General features: G+C 45.5%; 1 protein-coding gene across 1 annotated transcript in view; it reads left to right on the top strand.

Moving 5' to 3' along the window:
- The first annotated feature begins 416 nt into the window (after positions 1 to 416).
- dnpep (aspartyl aminopeptidase) overlaps positions 417 to 27,265 on the top strand; it is a 46,172-nt gene continuing 19,323 nt past the window's right edge. Inside the window, exons 1-8 of the mRNA XM_080199565.1 lie at positions 417 to 474; positions 7,283 to 7,373; positions 16,869 to 16,957; positions 17,982 to 18,095; positions 22,178 to 22,303; positions 22,799 to 22,923; positions 24,555 to 24,639; positions 25,406 to 25,513. Coding sequence (XP_080055691.1) covers positions 445 to 474; positions 7,283 to 7,373; positions 16,869 to 16,957; positions 17,982 to 18,095; positions 22,178 to 22,303; positions 22,799 to 22,923; positions 24,555 to 24,639; positions 25,406 to 25,513 — 768 coding nt within the window. The 5' untranslated portion in view covers positions 417 to 444. The remainder of the gene's footprint in view (positions 475 to 7,282; positions 7,374 to 16,868; positions 16,958 to 17,981; positions 18,096 to 22,177; positions 22,304 to 22,798; positions 22,924 to 24,554; positions 24,640 to 25,405; positions 25,514 to 27,265) is intronic.

Here is a 27,265-nt window from a genome sequence, read left to right as displayed (position 1 = left end):
GAAAACCAAAGCGCAGAGAGAGAAAAGAAAACTTTTAAACTGCAACCCCTGCTCCTAGCTGAGTCCCACTCCCAGCTGGCCCCGCCCCCCATCGGGGGTGATTGACAGGTGGGACGGGGCTGCAGTCCCTCCTCCCAGCCTGCGGGCGGCGCTGCAGCCGGAGGATCCCCGGGGCGGGGCGGAGAGCGGAGCCATGCAGGTGGGTGTCCGGGAGGCGGGAGGCGGGAGGCGGGAGGCCGGGGCCGGGGGCGGGGCGGTAATCCAGACCCCGGGCTGCAGCCTCCTCCTGGGGTGAAGAAGCCCCCTCTCGGGCTGAAGCCCCCAGTGGGGATACTCCAGGCCGCGGGCGGCAGGGCTGACGCTGACCCTCCCTCAGGGTCTCCATTCCCCCCCCTCAGGCTCCACTGGACGGCCTGCAGCATCCCGGCTGTTAGAGCTGGGCTAATGTCCTGGAGCATTCACCTTCAGCTAAAGGTGAATGTTCCAGGACATACCGTTCATAGTTTTGATTTATTATTGTCACGTGTTGGTATATAGTGAAAAGTATTGCACGCTCTGAAGACAAAGCATACCATTCATAGAGAAGGAAATGAGAGTGCAGAATGTAGTGTTACAGTCATGATTTGATTTGTTATTGTCACGTATTAGTATGTAGTGAAAAGTATTGTTTCTTGCATGCCATACAGACAAAGCGTACTGTTCATAAAGAAGGAAAGGAGAGGGTGCAGAATGTAGTGTTACAGTTATAGCTAGTGTGTTGAGAAAGATCAACTTAATGCGAGACAGGTCCATCAAAAGCCTGACGGTGCACACTGGATAACACTGCTGTCTCACAGCGCCAGGGACTCGGGTTCAGTTCCCAGCTTGGGTCACTGTCTGTGTGGAGTCTGCACGTTCTCCCTGTGTCTGCCTGAGTTTCCTCCGGGTACTCCGGTTTCCTCCCACAGTCCGAAAGGCGTGTTGGTTAGGTGCGTTGGCCGTGCTAGATTCCCCCTCATTGTACCCGTGATCTGAAGATGCTGGGGTGGGCACAGTAAAAAGTGTCTCATCACCAGGTTAAAGTCCAACAGGTTTATTTGAAATCATGAACTTTTAGAGCATTGCTCCTTCATTAGGTGGACTTTAACCAAGTTTTCTCAGACTTCTTACAGTGCTGGAATGTGGCCACTCGGGGATTTTCATAGTAACTTCTTTGCAACCTACTTGTGATTAATGAATAAATTTTATCTTTAAACTTTGTTAAGAAGCTGTTTTGAGTTGGTAGGTACGCGATCTCAGAATTGTGTATCTTTTTCCCATTGGAAGAAGGTGGAAGAGAGTAGATGTGAGGTCCTTCAGTAAGGATTTGCTGTCATCCATCAAGACATCTGGAATCATAGAATCTCTGAAGTACAGAAGGAAGCCATTTGGCCCATCGAATCTACCAACCATGATCGCACTCAGGCCCTATTCCCAAAACCCTCATTTTACCTTGCTAAACCCCCTGACACTAGGGTCAATTTAGTATAGCCAATCAACCTAAGCTGTGCATCTTTGGACTATGGGAGGAAACTGGAGCACCTGGAGGAAGCCCACACAGACATGGAGAGAACGTACAGACTCCACACAGAAGTGACCCGAAGCTGGAATTGAACCTGGGTCCCTGGCGCTTTGAGGGAGCAGTGCTAACCACTGTGCTACCAGGCTGCTATGTCTTTTGTATGTCCAGTGTGCAAGAAACAATACTTTTCACTGTATCTCAATACATGTGACAATAATAAATCAGATCAGAAGACTCCTGTCTGAATATGGAAAGTGTCCAGTGGAAATAAGATATAATTGGCCTGTGGAGTATCTTTTCTTTCCCCTCCCTCCCTGACCAAATTTCTCCTCTTTTTCTGAAACTTCCATCTATAAAATTGGACATCAGGTTTTACAGTTAGCAGCAGCGTCCATCATGTGTAGCTTTGTGTTCTGAAAGGCACGTGTTGGATCTGTGAGGGATAGTTGGCAGCCGATTGTGGACTTATCCATGGAGGTTACAGGAAGCGATCAGGAGAGCACTATTCCCACATCCGCCTCTCCTGGCGGTGACCCAGCCTTGAGCATGTTCAAGACAATTGAGTTTTTAAAAATTCATTAATGGGACATGGGTGTCGCTGGCTGGCCAGCATTTATTGCCCATCCCTAGTTGCCCTTGAGAAGTTGGTGGTGGTGGTGAGCTGCCTTTTTGAATTGTTGCTGTCCACGTGTGCTGCGGTTGACCCACAATGCTGTTAGGAAGGGAACTCTAGGATTTTGACCCAGTGACTACGATATATTTCCAAATTAGGATGGTGAATAGCTTAGATTGGAACTTGCAGGTGGCAGTGTTCCCATTTATCTGCTGCCCTTGTTCTTCTAGATGGAAGTGGTCGTGTGTTTGGAAGACGCTATCCAAGGATCTTTGATAATTTGCTGCAGTGCATCTTGTAGATAGTAATACAGACTGCTGTTACTGAGCATCGGTGGTGGAGGGAATGGATGTATGTAGATGTGCCAATCAAGTGGGCTGCTTTGTCCTGGGTGGTGTTAAGTTGCTTGAGTGTTGTTGGAGCTGAACCCATCCAGGCAACTAGGGGGTATTCTACCACATTCCTGATTTGTGCCTTGTCGATAGTGTTTAAAACAATGACATAAAAGATCCCGCGGCACTGTTTCGGAGGAAGGGTAAAGGAGATTTACCACATGACTTGGGCCAATATTTAGCTCAACCAACATCCGTGTTGCTATCTGTAGGGACCCCTCCTGCCACTACTGCTTATACTATACTGCTAAAGGAAGGATGTGAACCCATTGGAGAGAGTACAGACAAAGGTTCCAGGGATGAGAAACTCATGAGGATGGACTGGAGAGGTTGGGACTGTTCTCCTTGGAGAGAAGGAGGCTAAGAGGAGAGCTGATAGATATTCGAAGTCATGAGGGTGGACAGAGCAGGGGGGGGGAGAAACTGTTCCCGCTTGTAAAAGCAACAAGAACAAGAGGGCACAGATTGAAAGTGATTTGCAAAAGCAGCAAATGTGATGTGAGCAAAAACCTTTTTCAAACAGCGAGTGGTTGGGGTCTGGAATGCTCTGCCCTGGAGTGTGGTGGAGGCAGGTTCAATCGAGGCATTCAGGAGGACATTAGATGGTTATTTAAATCGCAACCATGTGCAGGGGAGCAAGGAAATGTCATGCTGCTTGTTTCAATAGCTGTTGGAGACATGATGGCCCCCCCTTCTGTAATACTGTAATTTTAAATCCAGGGCCACTGGCTCATGACCCATTTGCCATAGAACCGTTACAGTGCAGAAAGAGATTATTCAGCCCATCGAGTCTGCACCAATTCTCTGAAAGAGCATTCTGAGCTGGCAAAAGGCACTATGTAAATCCAAGTTTTTCGTTCCACTCTTGTCAAAAGTGAAACTGAAGCAGCAATCCATCCAGAGAGTGGAGGTGAAAGGCTTTATCCAAAAATAACACTGGAGCTGTTTTTCCAGCTTATCAAGCAGTTTGGTGTTTATTTTCATTTCAGGCTGTGCCTGTTTGTAGACTGTAAGCAAAGCTTGTGGATGCAGTCAGGGTGGATAGTCTGTCCTGTGCCTCGGCTGGGGTAGGAACAGTTTAACCATGTTCAAGGAAACGAAAGGCTATATTTACATAGTGCCTTTCATGGGCACTTCACAGCCAGTGAAGTATAGTCATTGTGATAACATGGTTAATTTACACATAGCAAGCATCTACAAACAGCGAAACAATAAAGACAAGATAAAACTATAATTGTAATGATGATCAGGGGAAAACTGTTGGCCAAGACACTGGGGAGAACTCCCATGCTCTGAAAAATATTGCAATGGGACCTTTTTATGTCTATTTGAGAGGGCAGATAGAACCTTGGTTTGATGTCCCATCCAAAAGAATGCACCTCCGACAGTGTATCAATTTCTGTCTTGAACATGTTTGATTGAGATTCCAAAGATTCACCACTGAGTGAAAAAAAAATCGTCCTCATGACCTACCCTTTATCCTGAGACTGTGTCACCTCCATACTAAGCATGCGTATGCACACGCACCTCATCCGTAACACCAGTGCTCTGCAAGTCTGTGTTCTCCGCTGCCCACTGTACTGCATAAACACTGTTGATTGTGTGGCCAAATTCCCCTCCAACACGATTACTTTTTTTTTCAAATTTGCTGATGCCAACACGTTGTAGGTTGGATCGCAAATAATGACGAAACAGGGTACAGGAGAGATAGAGAATCTGGTGAACTGATGTGATGACAATAATCTCCCTCGATGTCAACAAAATGAAAGAGACAGTCACCAACTTCAGGAAACATAGTGGAGGGCTTGCCCCTGTCTACATCAGTGTGGACAAAGTAAAAATGGTCCAGAGCTTCAGGTTTTTAGGTGTCCAGACTACCCAACAACCTGTCCTTGTCCCTCTACACTGACACTATACTTAAGAAGTCCACTAACGCCTCTACTTTCTCAGGAGACTCAGAAAATTTGGTATGTCCACGACAACTCTCTCCCCACTTCTACAGATGCACCATAGAAAGCATTCTTTCTGGTTGTATCACAGCTTGATTTGGCTCCAGCTCTGACCAAGACTGCAAAAAAACTACGAAGCCCAGTCCATCGCTCAAACCAGTCTCTCACCTTTGATATTGTCTACGCTTCCTGCTGACTCGGAAAGGCAGCCAGCATAATCAAAGACCCCATATACTCCAGACGTACTCTCTCTTCCATTGGGATAAAGCTACAAAAGTCTGAAATCATGTACCAAATGACTCAAAAACAGCTTCTTCTCTGCTGCCATCAGACTTTTGAGTGGATCTGTCTCGTTTTAAGTTGATCTTTGTGTACGCCATAGCTATGACTGTAACATTTTGCACACTCTCCTTCTCTATGTATGCACAGAAAGATATCTCACAACACCAGGTTAAAGTCGAACCAGTTTATTTGGTAGCATGAGCTTTCGAAGCACTGCCTCTTCATTAGGTGAGTGAAGAATTGGGTTCACAAACAGGGCATATATAGACACAAACTCAATTATAAGGTAATGGTTGGAATGCAAGTCTTAACAGGTAATCAAGTTTTTACACGTGCGGACAGTGCAAGTGGGGAGAGGATAAGCACAAGTTGAAGAGGGTGTGAATTGTCTCGAGCCAGGACAGTTAGTGAGATTTTGCAAGTCGTGGGGGTTACAGATAATGTGACGCGAACCCAAGATCCAGTTTGAGGCCATCCTCGTGTGCAGAACTTGGCTATCAGTTTCTGTTCGGTGATTCTGCATTGTGTGTCTTGAAGGCTGCCTTGGACAACGCTTACTCAAAGTCAAAGGCATTCAGCCTCTGATCTGCTGAGGTGTTTCCCAACAGGAAGAGAATACTCCTGCCTGGTGATTGTCGAGCGAGGTCCAATCATGTATTCATAGCGTCTGCAGGGTCTCCCCAATGTACCATGCCTTGGGACATCCTTTGCTGCAGCGTATCAGGTAGACAACACTGGCCGAGTTGCAAGTGTATATACCGTGTACCTGGATGAATGGTATTCTCGCGTGAGATAAAGGCATCTGTGTCAATGATTGGCACATCTTGCAGTGATTGCTGTGGCAGGGTTATGTGGTGTCGTGGTCACTGTTCTCCTGAAGGCTGGGTGGTTTGCTGCGTACAATGGTCTGTTTGACGTTGCGTGGTTGTTTGAAGGGAAGAAGTGGGTATGGTCTTGGCAACATGTTGAATACTCTGGAGAGGATGTCGTAGCTTCTCCATTCCGAGGAAGTACTGGACAACAAAGGGTACTTGTCCCGTGTTTGTCTTCTGAGGAGGTTGGTTTTTCACTGTGGCACATCGGAACTGTCGATGCATCGAGCACCATGAATTGCTCTTACGAGGGCATCTTTCAGCATCTGTAGGTGTCTGTTGCGGTCCTCCTCATCTGAGCAGATCCTGTATATACGGAGACCAATGTTGTCTACCTGATACTTTGGGACATCGTTTCCCACAGTGTATGGTACATTGGCGAGACCATGCAGACACTATGACAAAGGATGAATGGACCCCAGTCAACAATCATCAGGCAGTGTTCCCTTCCAGTCAGAACATTTCAACAGTCGACAGCATCCTTGATCTTCGGGTAAGCATTCTCCAAGGTGGCCCTCGAGATACTCAACAGTTCAGAGTCGCTGAGCAGAGACTGATAGCCTAGTTCCGCACGCATGAGGACAGCCTCAACTGGAATCTGGGGTTCATGTCACACTATCTGTAACCCCCATGACTTGCCTGGGTTTGCAAAATCTCACTAACTGTCCTGGCTTGAGACAATTCACACCACTTTAACTTGTGCTTAACTCTCTCTCCATTCGCATTGTCTGCACATGTAAGGACTTGATTACCTGCTAAGACTCACATTCCAACCGTTATCTTGTAATTGTGTGTGTCTATATATGTCGTGTTTGTGAACCCCACTCCCCACTCATCTGACGAAGGAGCAGTGCCCCGAAAGCTTGTGCTACCAAATAAACCTGTTGGACTTTAACCTGGTGTTGTGAGAGTTCTGACTGTGCCCACCCCAGTCCAAAGCCGGCATCTCCACATCATCTCTATATGTGATATGCTTTGTCTACGTAGTGCGCAAGAAACAATTTTTTTTACTATGCGAATACATGTGGCGATAATAAATCAAAACCTCTCGTTCTTCCAAGCTGTACAGATTACAGACCCTGTCTCCTCAATCTCTCCTCAGAGGACAATATAGTACTCTGAGTCTGAGTAGGCTAGAGGAGCAAAAAGATTCAGTGATTCAGAAGGCAAGTTAACAAGGGCAACCAAGTATAGGGTTTCATTACTAGAGCATTGGAATGTAAAGCAGCAAAATTATATCTTAGAATCATGCAGTGCAGAAAAGGCCCTTCAGCTCACCGAGTCACTGAGACCACATTGAGTGTGCCGTGCAATATAAAAAGAATAATGAGGCAGTGGAGAAGGTGCCAAATAAATTCACACGGATAATAAAACCAAGATATACTTAACTAAAAATAGGCTGTGGCTCTTCTCTCCAGAAAAGTTGAGGTTGAAAGTGATCAGGAATTCTGGATTACTGGCCTTTATACCAAGAGGACAAGAATACAAAGGTGTAGAAGTCCTGTGTCTACAAAGCCAAGGATACCACGTTGCTATTTTAACCACTTGTTTCTGAAATTAATCCTGGGGTTGATATTAAGGTTGCTGCTTGTTTTTTCATCTAATATTCTAAATTTTACTTCTTTGCCACTCAGGCTATGGGAACGAAAGGTTTGAAGGATGCAGTACAGAATGCTGCTAAGGAGTTCCTGGCGTTTGTGGATAAGGGGGTGTCTCCCTATCATGGTAAGCTGACCATTTAATTCTGTTACTTGTGGAATGTGCAAAAATTGTGAAGGATATTGAGCTGGCACAGTGGTTATCACTGCTGCCTCAGCGCCAAGGACCTGGATTCAATTCCAGCCTCAGGTGCCTGTGTAGAGTTTGCACATTCTCCCCATGTCTGCCTGGGTTTCCTCCAGGTGCTCTGGTTTCCTCCCATAGTCCAAAAAAGTGCAGGTTAAGTGGATTAGCTGTGGTAAATTGTCCCTTAATGACAAGGGGATTAATGGAGTAAATATGTGGGGTTACAGGGGTAGGGCCTGGATAGGATTGTTTTTGGTGCAGACTTGATGGGCCAAATGGCCTCCTTCTGCACTGTAGGGATTCTGAGATTTCCATTTCCTGATTCTGATTTACAGCCTGATTTCCAGTTTCATTCATTCGTACCCAGCTCTGACTGCTGGAAAGATACAGTGTGTGGAGATAAGTTCATGCTTGATTGTGATGCAGTCTGCAATTGAATCATAGGAATCCCAGCTGTGCAGAAGAGGCCATTCGACCTATCAAATCTGCACTGACTCTGACAGAGTATTTAACTCGGGCCCTATCCACACATTTATCACAGCTAATCCACCTTTGGACTGTGGAGGAAACCCACGCAGACAAAGGGAGAATGTGCAAACTCCACACAATCACCAAGGCCGGAATCAAATCTGGGTCCCTGGTGCTGTGAGGCAGCAGTGCTAACCGCTGCGTCGCCTCATTTCACTGGCAATATCCTGGTTCACACAGGACAGCCTTTCAAGAGGGAGCCAACTAAACATCTGAAGAGACAAAATTTGCAGGGCTGGAGGGAGAGGCCTGGGGTGTGGGCCGTGCTGATTTGTTCTTGCAGAGAGCTGACATAGAGATAATGGACCAAATAGCCTCCTGTGTTATAATCATTCAGTGAATGCTGCCTTGTCTAGGTAGCTGTGCTGGTGTAAGTCAGCAACTTCAGAGCTGACTGGATAGCAATTAAAACCAGCAGCCCTGCCCCACACAACCGTAACCACCCATTTTTATTTTAGATCATAGCATTCCATCTTTATCCTCCAGTGAGAATTTTGTGTGCAATTGTACAGAAACCTTTACAAATTGCTTGCTGAATATAAATGTGGAAAAAGGCTCAGTTGGTAGCCCTCCCTCCTCTGAGTCAGGAGCTCATGGATTCAGCATGTGAGTTAGGCTGATGCTCAGAATGTTGTACTGAGTGTTAACCCATGGATCCATCTATGTCTATAGGTGAAAATAAAAACACCCATAGCAGTTGCTGAGTAAATACAGTGGTTCCCTCTGGATCCTGGCCAACATTCCACCCTCATTGTTCCCATAGGTCACTGTGGTTTGAAAGAATCTTCTAAACTAAGCTTTCACCTTCTGATGCCAGGTTACGTTCCAAACATTAATCGTTTCTCCCGAAAGTGATTAATGTTCCCCGTATCTGACCTTTCCTTTGATTTACTGTGTATTCCTTTAACCTTTTCATTTTGCAGGTTCTCTTTCAAAATCAAGTTTTGACTTGTGGTCATGGGGATGTAATTAATGTCCTCGTTACTGAAGTATTTGTTTAAATCCCCATCCTTCCTAGTCCATCCTTTTCATGCCATTCCTGTCATATCATTCCCATCCTATATCCCACCCTTTCTTATGCCATTCCACTCCTCCCATGCCATTATCCCACCCTCCATCTATTGTTTTTTCTCTCTGCTGCCACCTCCCATTCCCCTTTGTGTGGATGGTACAGTGGTTAGCACTGCTGCTTCACAGCGTCAGGGACCTGGCTTCAATCCCACCTCGGGTCACTGTCTGTGCGGAGTTTGCATGTTTCCCATGTCTGCATGGATTTCCTCCCACAGTCCTGAGATGTGCGGGTTAAGTGCATTGGCCATGCTAAATTGCCCCTTAATGTCTGTAGAATTACAGGGATAAAGTCTGTATATGATTATGGTCAGTGCAGACTCAGTGGGCCGAATGGCCTCCTCCCGCACTCTGTGAATTCTCTCCTCCCATTCTTTTCCTGTCCACCCACCTCCCTTGGACAGAGCTTTATGTTTTGTGATGTTGTTCTGTACCTAAGGAGTGATCCTTGATTATAAAGCACAATCTTTTCAAGGGCAGTTAGGGAGAGACAACAGATACTGGGCGTACCCCATGAAAGAATAATAAAATATTTTGCAATAACATTTGGCTACTGAATACACCCTGGCACTGCTGCCCAAATAAACAAACTTATACCCTTAAACAGACAAAACCTGCTTAATATTATAGATCCTGCTGTTGTGATAAGGGTGGTGCAGTGTCCTCACTGGTGGGAGACTATTGCAGGCTTAGAAAGGAAAACAGAACTAGAGGGCACAGCCTCAAAATATGGGGGGAGGCAGTTTAGAACGGAGTTGAGGAGGAACTTCTTCACTCAAAGGGTGGTGAATCTCTGGAATTCTCTGCCCATTGAAGTGGTGGAGGCTACCTCGTTGAATATATTTAAGTCACGGGTAGACAGATTTCTGATAGACAAGGGAATTAAGGGTTATGGGGAGAAAGCGGGAAAGTGGAACTGATCCACTTCAGATCAGCCATGATCTTATTGAGTGGTGGGGCAGGCTCGAAGGTCTAGATGGCCTACTCCTGCTCCTATTTCTTATGTTCTTATGTTACTATCACAACAGCGGCTCCCATTATACATGTGGACAAGCTAATGGATAAGTTTGTCTCTACTTCTTTCACAGTATCTGTTATATTTAAAAGGGTTGCAGATAGCTTGAAGAACTTGTCACATAATTTGATGGTGATGTTATTAGGGTGCTGCGGAGGTTTCTATTTTACTTGCAATCTGTATTCTGTGCAGAGAACATCTCTTTCAATAAATCTTGTTAATCTATGTGTGCAAAGTATATCTTTTGTTAAAATTCACAACCCCTAACATCAGGCGTTATAATATCAAACTAAACCATTCAGATTCTGTGATCAATTGCTGACTCGGTGTGGATTGGTAGATAGTGACCAGACCAGTGGGGAAGACATTTGGTCTCTGTGTACTTCAGATGGAGTGAATTAAATCAAGGCTTACGATTCTGATTACTGTCCACTTGCCCTGCTGCATAATGCAAGGGTGAGAACACAGTCTGATTCAGTTTTCCCTCCATATTTGAACAGGAGAAGGCCATTGAGCTTTCTCTGGCACCATTTGTATACATCATGGCTGCTCTGTATCTCCATTCTGTCTATCCACCTTTGTTCTGTAACCTTTAATACCCTTACCCAGCAGAACATAATCTCAGGGCTGAAGTTTTCATCTGATCTTCAGTTTCAACACTTTCTTTGGGGAGGGAAAGGAAATTCCCACTCCACTTCCTGGGAAGAAGTACTTTCTGACACCAACCCTAGTTCCGATAGTGACTTTTAAGGGGCTCTTGACAAATACATGACTAGGATGGGAATAGAGGAAGGGTAGGGGGTTTTAGTTCAGTTGGGCAGCATGGTCGATAGAGGGCCAAAGGGGCTGTTCCTGTGCTGTAATTTTTAAAAATCTTTTGTAAACATCCCGCTCCAGTTTTAAGGTTTTGTCTCCTTGTTCCGGACACTTCCTACCACAGAATGGTTAGGGAGAAGCTATTTTCTATTGACACAGTTAGCTATCTTGACTAAATCCCACCATCCACCCCCTCCACATCAAGAAATACAAGCCTTGTCTATTGGGAACTAGGGGCCACGTTTTAAAAGTAAGAGGTCTTCCATTGAAGGCAGATGAGGAATTTCTTCTCTGAGGGTCATTAGTGTTTGGAATTCTGTACCACAGCATTGATTCTATTGAAGTCTGAATTTTTAAGGCAGGAACATGGAATTGAGGCCACAATCCTGAGTGGCAGAGCAGACTTGAGGCCGAATACCCAACTCCTCCTGATTTGTGTGCTGATAATGTAATCCTTTGAACCCCAATACCGTTTGGTGCATCCTTTTACACTCCCCGCCCCCCACCCTTGAAGGTCAATACATCCTTCCTGGGATATGCCCAGTAGATTCCTTTATTCATTCATGGGATGTGGGTGTCGCTGACTCGGTTCACATGGGCATTTATTGCCCATCCCTAATTGCCTTTGAGCTGCTTTCTTGAACTGCTGCAGCCCATGTACACACACACGACTCACTTGATGAAGGGGCTGTGCTCCTAAAACTTGTGGCTTGTGTTTCCAAATAAACCAGTTGGACTTTAACCTGGCGTTGTGAGACTTCTTACTGTGTAGGTACACGCACAGTGCTGTTAGGGTGGGAGTGCTAGGATTTTGATTCAGTGACTGTGCTCGAACTGGAGCATTACCTTACTTGCACCCTCCTGCATTCCAGAAGCCAATATTCCATAGGTACTTAGATTTTTTTTGCACCTTCCCGCTAGTTGCCACTGTGTAATCTCACACGGGAAGAATTGCCACTTGTCGTGACAAAATGATGGTGAGCAGTGCCCGTGGAATTGTACATCTAGTAGGGTGTTAGCACCTTCCAGAGAGACAAGGGGAGAAAATGGCAAATGCCTTTTATTGGATCAGAAGCAGCATCTCCTTGAAATGTGCTCAGCTGCTTTTCTTATTGCTCTGTGGTACTAAGCACACCAGTGTAACAAGATTGCCCTGTCCGTTTACAGGGTAATGACAGCAGCAGTGTGCACCTCCTCTCTATTCCCTGACGGAACTGCGGCCAGATACTGGCTTTTCATGTTGATTGCCGGTCCCTTAAAATTGTATCCAGCTGCTGGAAAATGCAGCACATCAAGAGCTCTTCAAAGGACTGTACATCCCATTAAAGCTAAGGCTTCTGTGGAAGCAACTTAATTGAGTTCATTTTATGACCGATTGCTCCATTAAAGTCTGTTCCTTTCAAATCGTGCTTATTACAGAGTATTTTGAAGCTGTCTCTTGCAGAGTCCAGATTATGTAGCAATCCATTCACAGGCTTGGCTGCAGCCTCTCAGGACTTACTAAAAGCTGCAAGGACATCAGGGGGCATTTATGGACCATTCAGATTTAGGTCTTAATTCGCTGTCTGTTTTTCACCCTTCTGAAGTGCTGATTTTACCCTCCCTCACCCCTTCTGGTAAAGTTCCCCAGGCACTTGGCACCTTCACAGTGTCCTTCACCCAGATGCCTTCTTATTGCCTGGGAAGCAGTGCCGTATCAGTGGGTGAGTGAGCTTTAGAAAGAGGATCATGTTCCTCATCCACTCTGTACGTTTTACAGGCCAAATTGCTGAAATCTTACAGCACAGGAGGCCATTTGACCCATTGTTTTTGTGCTGGCCATCCGAATGAGCAGTGCACCTAAAGTTTAAGGTTTATTTATTAGTGTCACAAATAGGCTTGCATTAACACTGCAATGAAGTTACTGTGAAAATCCCCTGGTAACCACACCCCGGTCCCTGTTCGCGTATCTCCAGGGAGAATTCAGCATGGCCAGTGTACCTAAACAGTGTGTCTTTCGGACTGTGGCAGGAAACCCACACAAACAGGAGAAAGTGCAAACTCCACACTGACCCAAGCCGGGAATTGAACCCAGGTTCCTGGCACTGAGAGGCAGCAGCACTAACCACTGTGCCATCATTCTGTCCCTTCAAGATCCTGAGAGGTATGGACAGGGTAAATACTGAGAAATTGTTCCCACTCAGTCATACATCAAGAACTTGTGAGCACAGAATCAAAATAATGGGCAAAAGGAGTAGAAATGATGTGAGGAAATATCTTCATTCAGAGGGCGGTTGGACTCTGGAACAAACTTGTCTGAGAGGGTGGTGGGGACAGGTTCGATCGAGGTTTTTGAGAATTGGATTGCTATCAGAAAAGTGGTAACGGGGCTGAGACACGGGAGTGGGACTCGGTAGAATGCCCTTTGTGAGAGCCAGACTCGTTGAACCGAATGGGCTCCTTCACAGTAAAGATTCTGTGATCTGCTGCCCCTGGTGTTCTCAGACTTCTTACTTTGTCAAACTGCACATCACCCCCAGTCCTGTCATTGGGAACATTTGGTTTACAGTGCATGTTCAAGGCTCAGCATTGGGACCTGAACGCACAGCCTTCTGACACAGTGCTAATGCCATCTAATTTATGACTATAACCATAAAATCAGAGGTCTGAAGTACACCCTGCAAGGTTGAATCCTGTGATAACAGTTGATTTGCACAGTGCTCAGCACAAAACTCAGTGTTGGATTCAGCATAATTTCCATGTGGTTCTGCAGCTTTCCCAGAGACTAGAATCCTATGTTGGCTTCGTTTATGATGTGGAGATGCAGGCATTGGACTGGGGTAAACAGAGTAAGAAGTCTCACAACACCAGGTTAAAGTCCAACAGGTTTATTTGGTAGTAAATGCCACTAGCTTTCAGGGCTCTGCCCCTTTGTCAGGTTAGTGGAGTGTTCTGATCATATAAAGGCACGCACAGTTTACAGAATACTGATTAGAATGCGAGTCTTTAAAAAAACTGAAGACTTGCATTCTAATCTGTATTCTGTAAACTGTGTGTGCCTTTATATGATCAGAACTCTATTTATGATCAGAACGCTCCACTAACCTGACAAAGGGGCAGAGCCCTGAAAGCTAGTGGCATTTACTACCAAATAAACCTGTTGGACTTTAACCTGGTGTTGTGAGACTTCTTACTTGGCTTGTTTATCCAGCAGATATCCCATCCTGTACCTCCCACCTTCATCCCTAAGGTGATCCAACAAAGCGGCCAGAGGCGGCATGCAGGAAATCTATTTTTACATGACTAGTGGTTAGGATTTGGAATGCAATGCCAGATAGTGTGGTGGATACAAGCTCAGGAGTAACTTTTAAAAGGTAATTGGATAAATACTTGAAGAAAAAAAAAATGCAGAGCATGGGGAAAGAACAGTGCAGCTGGACTCTGGTTTGTTCTTCAAAAGGGCAAGCACAGACTCAGGGCTGAATAACCTCCTGGGCTGTACCGTTCTTACTGTAACTCTGCCGGCATTCTAGCTCACACCAAACACCCTTCACCGATCGCCTCAGTGCTTGTTAACCTGAAATGATCTTCCGGGCATGGTGGCACAGTGGTTGGCACTGCTGCCTCACGGTAGCAGGGACATGGGTTCAATTCCGGCCTCGGGTCACTGTCTGCCCCCCCCACCCCCCGTCTGCGTGGGTTTCCTCCGGGTGCTCTGGTTTCCTCCCACAGTCCGAATATGTGTGGATTAGGTTGATTGGCCATGCTAAATTGGCTTTAGTGTTGAAGGATTAGCAGGGCAAATATGTGGGGTTGTGGGAATAGGGCCTGGGTAGGATTGTGGTCAGTGCAGAATTGATGGGCCAAATGGCCTCCTTCTGCACTGTAGGATTCTACGATTCAAGCAGATAACACCTCCCATTTTAAAATTCTCATCTTTGCATCATATCCTTATACCTATCCCACATGGATTGCAGCAGTTCAGGAAGGCAGCTCACCACCACCTTCTCAAGGGCAGTTAGGGATGGGCAATAAATGCTGGCCTTGCCAGTAATGCCCCCATTTCTTGAAAGAATAAAACGAAACAGGTGATTGTGGTGCTGAACTAGGAACCCAGAGACAAGAGGTTAAAAAAATCTCACCATGACAAATGATGAATTTAGTATTCAATAAATCCGCTGACATTCTGCTTGGGACCAGACAGCACTCACTGCCGGGGGGTAAAACACAGATATCAACTCATGTCCTGAACAGTGGATCTGATATTTGCACGCTTACACATCCATGATTACACGGCTCAGTCTTGTTGCCCTCGGCTCACGTATAGGTGGGCAAGGAGCCTTACCCACGCTGTCCAAGGATCATGGAAAAGATCTGAGGGTTTGACAGAGGGTGAGAATTTTAAAACCAAAATGTTGCTGGGCTAGAAGCAAGTGTTTCATAAGTACAAAGAGAGTGAAATGTGAATTCTAACAGTACCTTTCTAGTTTAAAATTTATTTATTAGCATCACAAGTAGGCTTACATTAACGCGGCAATGAAGTTACTGTGAAAAATCCCCTAGTCGCCACATTCTGGCACCTGTTTGGGTATACTGAGAGAATTTAGCACGGCCAGTGCACCTAACCAGCGTATCTTTCAGACTCAGTAAGTAGTCTCAATGCCAGGTTAAAGTCCCAACAGGTTTATTTGGTAGCACGAGCTTTCGGAGCGTTGCTCCTTCATCAAGTGATAATACTCTGAACACTCGAGAAAATCTTAATAAGAGCATTGAAAAGGAACACTTTGAGCCCTGCAGATGGACCTTTCTGATACTGAATTGTAGATTTAGCACCAAAGATCAACTTACAATTAAATGAGGGGAGATCTCATTGAGACATATAAGATGATGAATGGGATGGATAGGATAGAGGTGGAGAGACTCTTCCCGCTCAGAAAGGACAGTAGGACTAGGGGACACAGCCTCAAGATAAAGGGGGGGCGGTTTAGAACAGAGTTGAGGAGGAACTTCTTCACTCAAAGGGTGGTGAATCTCTGGAATTCTCTGCCCGTTGAAGTGGTGGAGGCTGCCTCGCTAAATATTTTTAAGACGCGGGTTGATGGGTTTTTGATAGGCGAGGGGATTAAGGGTTATGGGGAGAGGGCGGGAATGTGGAACTGAGCCACGACAGATCAGCCATGATCTTATTGAATGGCGGGGCAGGCTCGAAGGGCTAGATGGCCTACTCCTGCTCCTATTTCTTATGTTCTTATGTTTTTAAAGCAAAATCACACAATTTTATTCTAACCAGGTTCCTGTTGAGAGTGCTTCAGTTAAGGAGGAAGGTCTTTCAGACTGTGGGAGGAAACCGGAGCAGCGGAGGAAACCCACGCAGACACGGGGAGAATGTGGAAAGTCTACACAGTGACCCAAGCTGGGAATTGAACCCATGTCCTTGGCGCTGTGAGGCAGTAGTGCTAACCACTGTGCCACCGTGCTGTCTGATGAAATATACATGGAGAAACTGCTTGCTCTGATGGGGGAATTAAGAAAAAGCTTCTATAATCGTAAAATCAGAGCCAGGCCATTCAGTAGTGAGGAGAGGAAAGAGTGGATTAGGTGTGGATGTCTAATTCTCTCTCACCAAAAAAGCCATGGATGCTGAGGACAATTGATGCTTGAAGCAATGTGATGTAAAGGAGAGTAGATGGGTCTGAGGTGCAGATTAGCCATCATCTCACTGAATGAGGGCGCCTTGAGGGACTAGACGATCTCCTCTTGTTTCTAATGACCCAGCATTTCCAGATCGGAGATCTTGCTGGTCTGAATGATTAAGTGCCTATCACACTAGGTAGATAAAAGCAAAATACTGCAGATCTGAAACAAAAGCAGAAAATGCTGGAGAAACTCAGAAGGTGTGACAGCATCTGTGGCTCTATTCTCACTCCAACGTTTGGAGTCTGGATGACCCTTCGTCACTGGTTGGTGTTTTTTTTTAGTGAAACAACCTGATTATGGGTGGGTAACCAGTTTGTGCTTTCTTGTTGTAGTTGTTGACGAGTGCAAAAGGCGACTTTGTTCTGCCGGTTTCCAGGAACTGAAGGAGATCGATCATTGGGATCTGAAACCCGCCAGCAAGGTGAGGGGCAGTGGGGGGAGCATGGACAGTGAAGCAAAGGCAGTCAGTTGCTCGGGGATTTCCACTAAAAGCAGTTAGAATATTAGCCTTACAACTTGGAGATCACAGTTCTCTGGCACTATGAGGCACAGGTCAGGAGTGTGATGGTATATACGCGCCACTTGTCTGGATAATGCAGCTCGAAAAACACCCCAGAAGCTCAACACCATCCAGTATTCGTGATTTCGTACACCCCCTTTTAATTCTCCCAGAATCTTCTTTTTAAGTTCATTTTTAGTTCATTGCAAGCAGATTTACATAAACATTGCAATGTGAAAATACCCTAATCGCCACACTCCGGCAGCTATTTGGGTACACTGAGGGAGAATTTAGCATGGACAATGCACCTAACCAGCACGTCTTTCAGACTGTGGAAGGAAACTGGAGCACCCAGAGGAAACCCACACTGACAGAAGGAGAACATGGAAACTCTGCACAGACAGAGACTCAAGCTGGGAATCGAACTCGGGTCCCTGGCGCTATGACGCAGCAGTGCTAACCACTGTGTCACCATGCTGCCTAAGGAGAATAAAGTAAAGTTTATTTATTAGTCACAAATAACACTGTAATGAAGTTGCTGTGAAATTCCCCTACGTTCGCCACATTCCAGCGCCTGTTCGGGTCAGCGCACCTAACCAGCACGTCTTTCAGACTGTGGCAGGAAACCGGAGTACCCGGAGGAAATCCGCACAGACACGGGGAGAACGTGCAAACTCCACACAGACAGTGACCCAAGCCAGGAATTGAGCTCAGGTCCCTGGTGCTGTGGAGCAGCAGTGCTAACCACTGTGCCACCGTGCCGTCCATAGTCAGTCTCCCCTTATCCTAACTCTGACTTTGATGTTCTTTCTAAAGTGCCATGTCCAGAATTGTGTACAATACTCCAGCTGAGGCCTAAGCAGTGTAGTCACATCAAAGAATGTGTGTCAAGCACAATCTGCTGAATGTTGACTGAGCCATATTTAATTCCCTTTGCTTTCAACAGTATTACATGACGAGGAACTACTCTACAATAATTGCCTTTGCAGTGGGGGGCAAGTACAAACCAGGGAATGGATTCAGCATGATTGGAGCTCATACGGACAGTCCCTGCCTACGGGTGAGTCTGGAATATCAACCGCTGTGGTCTGGTTCTGCTAGGAGGGTAGGTGAATATCATAGAGATGGGAATCAGATTGAGTACAACCAACTCAAGAACAGCTTCTTCCCTGCTGCTGTCAGACTTTTGAATGGACCTACCTCATTAAGTTGACCTTTCTCTATACCCTAGCTATAACTATAACACTACCTTCTGTGCTCTCCTTTCATTCTCTATGAACGGCATGCTTTGTATAGCGAGATAAACAATACTTTTTACTGTATACTAATACCTGCAACAATAATAAATCAAATCAAGAGCAAATTTCATTCACCCTGCTCCGTGAACTCTTGATCTCTGACAGGAAGAGATTGGTGCTAATGGGCAATATAACAAGGAGACATCTCATACAAGACATTTTCTCATATCTGACTGACAATTTGGGGCAAAGGTACAGCTGGAAAATGGGTGCTGAGATTCCACAGTCAGAAGAGAACTGGTTGTTGTTTCATGTTGGTAAGATTTTAGAGTTCATTATTAAAGATGAGATTGTGGAGTACTTGATAAAATAGGACTGAGTCAGCATGGCTTCAAGGGGAGGTCATGTCTGACAAATCTGTTTGAGTTCTTTGAGGAGCTAACAAGGAAGTTCGATAAAGGAGAACCAATGGACGTGATTTATTTAGATTTCCAGAAGGCTTTGACAAGGTGCCGCATAGGAGACTGTTAAATAAGTGCCTGTGGTGTTAACAGTAAGATCCTGGCATCTTGGTTGACTGGCAGAAGTCATGGATTGGTTGACTGGCAGAAGGCAGAGAGTGGGAATAAAGGGGTCTTTCTCAGGATGGCAGTTGGTGACTCATGGTGTGCCTCAGGGTCAGTGCTGGGACCACAACTTTTCACAATATACATTAATGACTTGGAGGAAAGAATTGAAGGCACTGTTGCTAAGTTTGCAGGTGATACAAAGATATGTAGAGGGACAGGTAGTAATGAGGAAGCAGGGGGGCTGCAGAAGGATTTGGACAGGTTAAGAGAGTGGGCAAAGAAGTGGCAGATGGAATACAATCTGAAAAAGTGTGAAGTTATGCACTTTGGAAGGAGGAATGGAGGCATAGACCATTTTCTAAATGGGGAAATGCTTAGAAAATCGAGCACAAAGGGACTTGGCAGTCATTGTTCAAGATTCTCTTGAGGTTAACATGCTGTTTCAATAGGCAGTTAAGAAGGCAAATGCAGTGTTAGCATTCATGTCGAGAGGGCTAGAATACAAGAGCAGGGATGTATTTCTGAGACTGTATAAGGCTCTGGTCAGACCCTATTTGGAGTATTGTGAGCAGTTTTGAGCCCCATATCTACAGCAGGATATTCTGGCCTTGAAAAGGGTCCAGAGGAGGTTTACAGGAATGATCCCTGGAATGAAGAGCTTGTCATATGAGGAACGGTTAAGGACTCTTGGTCTGTACTCATTGGAGTTTAGAAGTATGGGGGGAGCGGATCTTACTGAAACTTACAGGATGCTACGAGGCCTGGATAGAGTGGACGTGGAGAGGATGTTACCACTAATAGGAAAAAATTAGAACCAGAGGGCACAACCTCAGGCAAAAGGGATGATCCTTTAAAACAGAGATGAGAAGGAATTTCTTCAACCAGAGTGTAGTGAACCTGTGGAACTCTTTGCCACAGAAGGCTGTGGAGGCCAGGTCATTGAGTGTCTTTAAGACAGAGATAGAGAGGTTCTTGACTAATAAGGGAATCAGGGGTTATGGGGAAAAGGTAGGAGAATGGGAATGAGAAAGAAAAGCCATGATTGAATGGTGGAGCAGACTCAATGGGTCGAGTGGCCTAATTATGCTCCTGTGTCTTCTGGCGTTATGTTTTGGGTAGTCCACAACAAATCAGTCTCGTACAGTTGGGGGTGAGAAAGGGAATTGAAATGAAAAAAAAAGTTGCTGAAAATCAGACTTTAAAGCAGGACTAAACCATTTAGCCCTTCGAGCTTGCCCTGCCACTCAACAGGATCTGAGGAAGGATGTGTTGGATAAGTAGTCTGATAATAACTGATCTGACTGTGGTCTCAGCTTCACATGTTGGCCTTGCAATCATCAGGACCAGTGTCAAATTTCAAACAAACCCAACAGTTCATACTACTGGAGAAAAGGATGCTAACTGCCATGAAGAAGGCCTGAACACCATGTTCCATTTGCAGAGGATGGGTTGTTGCCTACAGATGTAAGTGTAAATGAGCCACCCTTACGCGCTCGAGGTTTTAAAGCTTGCAGCTTACCTGGGAGTTTGGGGAGCCTGTAACTCTTTCTCCGTGGCAGCTCCTCGTCCAGAGTCAACCTAACAACCAGTCAGCTTTTCTCCTGTGGTAGAAATTGTTGCTTTTGTTTGAAATTTGGCATTCTTGTGTTTGTCCTGATGAGTTCCAGATGAAAAGACTCGTGTTTCCAGCTATTATTCCTGTTCTGTACCACTGGACGATTTTGTTTTGGAAAAAATTCACACACCTAATGTGGAAGGAACAGGGATGTGGCTCGCTCTTTCAAAGACTCTGCATGGGCCAAATGGCCTTCTGTTTGCTGCACTCTTCTATAATAGTGGAAGCAAAGGTTTCTTTAATTCCCTTCTTTCTGTTCATTTTCCCCTTCACTCTGTTTCCTCTTTCTACATTTTCCCTTCTCTTAATGGTTTTGAGTTTATCACAGTGGGGGATATCACTAATGGGAATGGAATAATTCATTCCACTTTTTGCAACCAGTGTTGGTGTTGATTACTCCTGGGTCAGGTATGATGAGGCTTGGATAGTGTGGAAGGTTTCCTGAATGCTGCCTGTGGGATGCAAACTTACCCCCACCTTAGAGGTCTGATCCCTTAAAACCAACAGATTTTAATTCCAATTTACATTGTTTCCATTCTTAAGTATTCAGTCACAACCAGAGAATCACTTGCAATGACTTTTTTCCCTTTAGTGTTCTCCAAGGATCTATCCTTGCCCCCCCACCACACCCCCACCCCCCACTTCCTAGTTTTACAGGCTTTCTCTTGGCCACATGAACCACAACATTGGTTTTCACACGCACACTAGTGACACCCAGTTCACCAAGACCTCTCTGGGCTCCTTCACTAGTGCTGAATCATCAGACTACTTATCTGATACTCAGTACTGGATGGGTAGACGTATCTTCCAGTTAAATATTAGAAGGATTGAAGCGACCCTTTTCAGTCCCTGCTCCAAATTCCATTCACTACCTTAATCCCTCTCCCTGACAACAGGCATGGGAACATTCAAACAAACAGCTAAGATTTGGCCATTCAGTCTCTCCAACTTGCTCCGCCATTTTATAAGATCATGGCTGATCTGTTCGTAACCAATTTTATAAAAGCAAAATCCCGTAGATGCTGGAAAATTGAAGTCATAAACAAAAGATGCAAGAAAACTCAGCAAGTCTGGCAGCACCTGGAGAGAGAGAGAAACAAGCTTAAAGTTTTGAGTCCATTTGGCTCTTTCAGAGATTAAGCCAATATGATTGCCAACTTGGTGTCACATTTGATTCTAATTTCTGCCCAGTGTATGTGCATGGGTATTTTTATGTTTGTTCACAGGATGTGGGCTTTACTGGCAAGGCTAGCAAGTGTTGCCCATCCCTAACTGCCCTTGAGAAGTTGGTGATGGGCTCCATTCCTGAACCACTGCAGTCTACCTGGTGCACTGGTGGGTGGGTTTGGGAGAATTGGGGCAGTACGGTGGTTAGTGTTGCTGCCTCTCAGTGCCAGGGACCCAGGTTCAATTCTAGCCTCAGGTCACTGTCTGTGCAGAGTCTGCACATTCTCCCCATATCTGCATGGGTTTCCTCCAGGTGCTCCGGTTTCCTCCCACAATCCAAAGATCTCTGGGTTAGGTTGATTGGCCTTGCTAAATTGACCCTAGTGCAAGGGATTAGCAGGGTAAATACGTGGAGTTATGGGACTAAGGCCTGGGTGGGATTGTGGTTGGTGCAGACTCAATGGGCCGAATGGCCTTCTTCTGCACTGTAGGCATTCTATGATTCATTCATTCTTTTGTGTTATTATTGTGTTGAATTTCTCTCTGTGACCAGGTGAAGCTCAGGTCAAAGAAGACGCAGGTGGGTTACCTGCAGGTTGGGGTGGAGTGTTACGGTGGTGGAATCTGGAACACCTGGTTCGACCGTGACCTCACGGTGGCCGGCAGGGTTCTGGTAAAGGTAAGTCAAGTTTGTTGGCCGCACTGGCTCCTAGTTCCAGCAGCATCGCAACTTTTGAATTCTCATTCTGGTTTTCAAAAACATCCATAATCTTTCTCCCCCTCTATGTAAAACCCTCCAGCCCTAAAACCATCCAAGATCTCCGTACTCCTCCACTTCTGGCGTCTTACACATTCCCACTTTCCATTGCTCCATCAGTGGTGGATATATCATCTACTGCCAAGGCCCCGAAGTCTGGAATTCCCTTCCTAAACCCTCGACCTCATATTCTTTAAAACCCACCCCATTGACCAACCATTTGGTCACTTGTCCCATTATCTCCTTCTGTTGGCAAGGAGTGAAACTCTGTGAAGCACCTTCAATAGGTTAAAGACATGATGTGAATGCAGGTTGTTGTTCTTCCATCTATCTCTATCTTAGTGCAGCCATTGCAATGTCATTCAGATGCGTGCAATTTTTAGTCGCTTTAGATCTCTGCTTCTCTTCTGCTTCTAGAACGGAGACAAACTGGAGCATCGTCTGATCAACATTGTTGACCCGGTCCTTCGTATCCCTCACCTGGCCATCCACCTGCAGAGAGAGATGAACGACAACTTTGGACCCAACAAGGAGACTCACCTGTAAGCTGGCACAGTTGGCAGCCTTTGTAATGTGCTGAGTGACTCTTCACCCCCTTGCCTCAACTGACGGTGGCAGAGTAGCATTGTCACTGGATTAGCGATCCAGACACCCAGGCTAATGCTTTGGGGACCTGGGTTCCAATCCCACCACAGCAGATGGTGAAGTTTAAATCCTGTAAAAACTGGAATTAAGAATCTACTAATGACCATGACACCAGTGCTGATTGTTGGAAAAATCCACCTGGTTCACTAATGTCCTTTAGAGAAGGAAATCTGCTGTCCTTACTTGGCCTGGCCTACATGTGATTCCAGAGCCACAGCAATGTGGCTGATTCTTAAATGGGATAGGCAACAAATACTGGCCCAGCCAGCGTCACCCACATCCCGTGAAAGAATAATAAAATTTACATTCCTACTCGGAACCACTGGTGCAAGTTGCACTTTGGAGACTTTGAAGCCAAGGCTTCACTGTAGCGCTAAGGGCTCACTGCTTTTATTCTACACACCCACTGAACTTTTGGATGAATTGGTAGGCTCCCTAGTGCTCATGCTTGGGGAAATAATAACTCCCATAGTCACAATAGGTGAGGGATCAGAGTCGGTGCTGAGAGGATGTTCCCCTCGAAGGAGGGGTGGATGGAGGATGGCGCTGGCTGGTTGGAATCTAGAACCAGCAGGCCCATTTTAGATGGGGAGGAATTTCTTCTCACAGAGGGTCATTAAGTGTTTGAAATTCTCTTCCGCAGAGATTAGTGGAGGTTGGGTGTTGAATTTGTTCAAGGTTGAATTGGAAGGATTTTTGGTTGAGAAGTGAGTCGAGGGTTACAGGAGGCGGGCAGTAAAGTGGAGTGTGGGGCACAGTCAGATCAGCCCTGATCTTATTGACTGTCGGGGCAGGTTCGAGGGGCTGAATTCTATTATGCTCTTCCAGCTATTTCAAAGTGGAGTTCTCCCAGTATGCTGGCCAACGTTTATCCCTCAACCTCTGAGTGAAGATATTTCTCCTGAATTATTTCTTGAATTAATGTAATGTTTTGGACTTCCTCACGAGTTGAAACAATACTCTTATCAAACCCTTTTCATCATTTTAAACACCTCTATCAGATCACCCTTCAGTCATCTCTTTTCTAGAGCGAGAGCACAAACCTATTCAACCTTTCTCATTAGACAAAGTTCCCCTATCATTGCAGCCAGTTTTTTTTTGCACCTTCAGTAGAATGCCTTTCTACCTTTTTTATAAGAGGACCAGAACTATGCACATTAATTCATGTGTGTTTTAACCAAGGTTAGACATGAGTTACGGGTAACTTCTCTGCATTTCAATTCTATACCTCTAGCTATGGATCCTAGTGCTTTGTTTGTGAATGACATTAACCTGCATCACCACTTGTAATGACTGGTGCGTCTATACCATATCCCCACCCCCCCCCATTCTTCTACCCCATTTATTCACTTACTTTCCAAGGTCTATGTGACCTTCCCGTTCTTCCTCTGAAAATCTATAGTCTGGCAGATATCTCTATCGAACTTTGTTTGTCAATTACACCCGCAGTCTGCAAGTATGTGTTTTGGATTTTTTCTGAAATCCCACTGGTGGCTATGCTGAATGCTAACTGTACGTATCTTTCAAGGGTTCCGATCATAGCTACGGCTGTACAGGATCAACTAGAACTGGGAGTGAAATCGACTGGAAATGCCTGCGACGCTAGTCAAATGGTAAATCAACCTGTCTGTTATTATTTCAAAAGCAAATACACCCCTTGGGCACCAGTGTAATAATGTTGTACTTTCATTGCAAAATAGGTTTATCATTGAAAGGCCATGACTGTCTTGCAGAATAACACATGACCAAGAAGCAATGGTTAGAGATGAGGGAAGAGAAACTGCGTGTGTCGGAAATTTGAAATAGAAGATTTTTGAAATGCACAACTGTCTCTGTAGAATACTCCAGTCACTCCCATTCCCCCACTCTATCCCCATAGTCCTGCCAGTTTATTTTCCTCAGTTTCCATCCAATTCCCTTACGAAAGCATTCATCACCTTCAACCACTGTCGTAAGCTGCAGGTTCCAGATCTTTTACACAGAGTGTGATCAGGAGCTGGATGTCCACAATGGTAGGTTAATTTGAAAGGAAATCAAATGGGCAAGTGAGGGAAATAAACTCATGGGGCCAGAGTAGAAGAATGGGAGTGACCAAATTGCTCCACAGGGAACCAGCATGGATCTGAAGGGCTGAATGGCTGTCTGTACTGACTGCATTTAGATAAAGGCGTAGTCGAATCCACCTGTTGTGAGATGATTCAGGTCCCGACCAGATTGTTGGAATGAAATTCTTTCCCCTTGCCTCCATCAGACTGCCCTTGCAAGTGTTTCTTCAAAACTAAAATGTTTTCCTTGTCTTTTCCGATAATGAAAGGTACTTTTATTTTTTTTTCCCCTCTAGCTCTTACTGAGTTTTTATTCATTTGCTTTAATCCACAGTCAGAGAAACACCACACTGTCCTGTTAAACCTGCTTTGTACGCAGCTAGGGATGAATGCGGACAACATTATAGACTTTGAACTGTGTCTGGCCGATACACAGCCCGCGGTAAGTCTCTCTTTATCTCCCTGTGAAGTGGCTCCAAGGAGTGTACCAATTGGAGGCTGTAGTTAAGTGTGATTTGGTTGATAAGTCCAGTCCCAAATGTGGAACCAGTGCCATTCCAATCAAGATTTGATTTTGATTTGATTTGATTTATTATTGTCAGTATGCAGTGATAAGTATTGTTTCTTGCGTGCTATACAAACAGGGCATACCGTTCATAGAGAAGGAAACAAAAGAGTGCGGAATGTAGTGTTACAATCATAGCTAGGGTGTACAGAAAGATTAACTTAATGCGAGGTAGGTCCATTCAGAAGTCTGACAGCAGCAGGGAAGAAGCTGTTCTTGAGTCGGTTGGTACATGACCTCAGAATTTTGTACTATTTTCCCAATGGAAGGAGGTGGAAGAGAGAATATCCGGGGTGTGTGGGATCCTTACTTATGTTGGCTGCTTTTCCAAGGCAGTGGGAAGTGTAGATGGGTTTGCATGATGGACTGGACTTCATTCACGACCCTTTGTAGTTTCTTGCAATCTTGGACAGAGCAAGAGCCATACCAAGCTATGATACAGTCAGAAAGAATGCTTCCTATGGTGCATCTGTAAAAGTTAGCGAGACTCATAGTTGGCATGCCAAATTTCCTTAGTCTTCTGAAAAAGTAGAGGCGTTGGTGGGCTTTCTTAACTATAGTGTATAAGATGAAACAAAAACGGAATGACTTGCGTTTATGTAGCACCTTTCATCACCTCGGGACCCAAAGCAATTAACGTTTAGTGAAGTGCTTTTGAAGTGTAGTCATGTTACAATGTGGGAATCACAGTAGCAGATTTACACACAGCAAGCTCCCACCGACAGTATGGACCCAGATAATCTGTGTTCATGGTAAGTAGTCTCACAACATCAGGTTAAAGTCCAACAGGTTTATTTGGCAGCGCGAGCTTTCAGAGCATTGCACCTTCATCACTCACCTGATGAAGGGGCAGTGCTCTGAAAGTTCATGCTACCAAATAAACCTATTGGACTTTAACCTGGTGTTCTGAGATTACTTACTGTGCCTACCCCGATCTAATGCCGGCAACTCCACACCATGATGTTAGTTGAGGAATAATGGAATCTTTTACAACTGTTCAGAGCTGGGTGGGTCTGGGTTTAGTGCCTCACCTGCGGTACCAGTGTTCCTGCTCCTGGTTGCTGTGTGCTAACTTGTGATATTGGCCGAGAAGGTGATCAGGCTCCGCTATGATGCCATCCAGGCTCCGGTGGCCTCGCTGCTCATCCTTACATGTGGAAGGATGAGTGCCAAGGAACAGGCATTGTCCTGTGGAACTGTACTCCAGCAGGAGGCAGCATATTCAGGAAATGGGGCAGAGGAAAGGGGTTGTTATCGGCCTGATGTGCAGTTGAAATGTTAAATGTCTAAAATAGCAGCAAACAGAAGTGTGAATGAATGGCTTCTTTGTGTTCCTAACTTGCTTGTGGGTTCACGTGGGTGTACACCAGTGCGTGTTCTTGTTGCTGTTTTATGCAATGTGTCTTTTCTACCAGGGCAACAAGGGAGCACAGTGGTTCATGCTGCTGCCTTATAGCGCTAGGGACCCGGGTTCAATCCTGGCCTCAGGTGACTGTGCGGCATTTGCATGGTCTCCTCGTGTCTGTGTGGGTTTCCTCTGGCTGCTCCAGTTTCCTCCCACAGTCCAAAGATGTGCAGGTTAGATGGATTGGCCTTGGTAAACTGCCCCTTAGTGTCCAAAGATGTGGA

The sequence above is a fragment of the Carcharhinus amblyrhynchos genome, chromosome 11 (genome assembly GCF_965287045.1).
Source record: "Carcharhinus amblyrhynchos chromosome 11, sCarAmb.v2.hapA, whole genome shotgun sequence".
NCBI lineage: Eukaryota > Metazoa > Chordata > Chondrichthyes > Carcharhiniformes > Carcharhinidae > Carcharhinus > Carcharhinus amblyrhynchos.
Note: the sequence above shows the minus strand (reverse complement) of the source record. Positions and strands in the feature narration are given on the sequence as shown.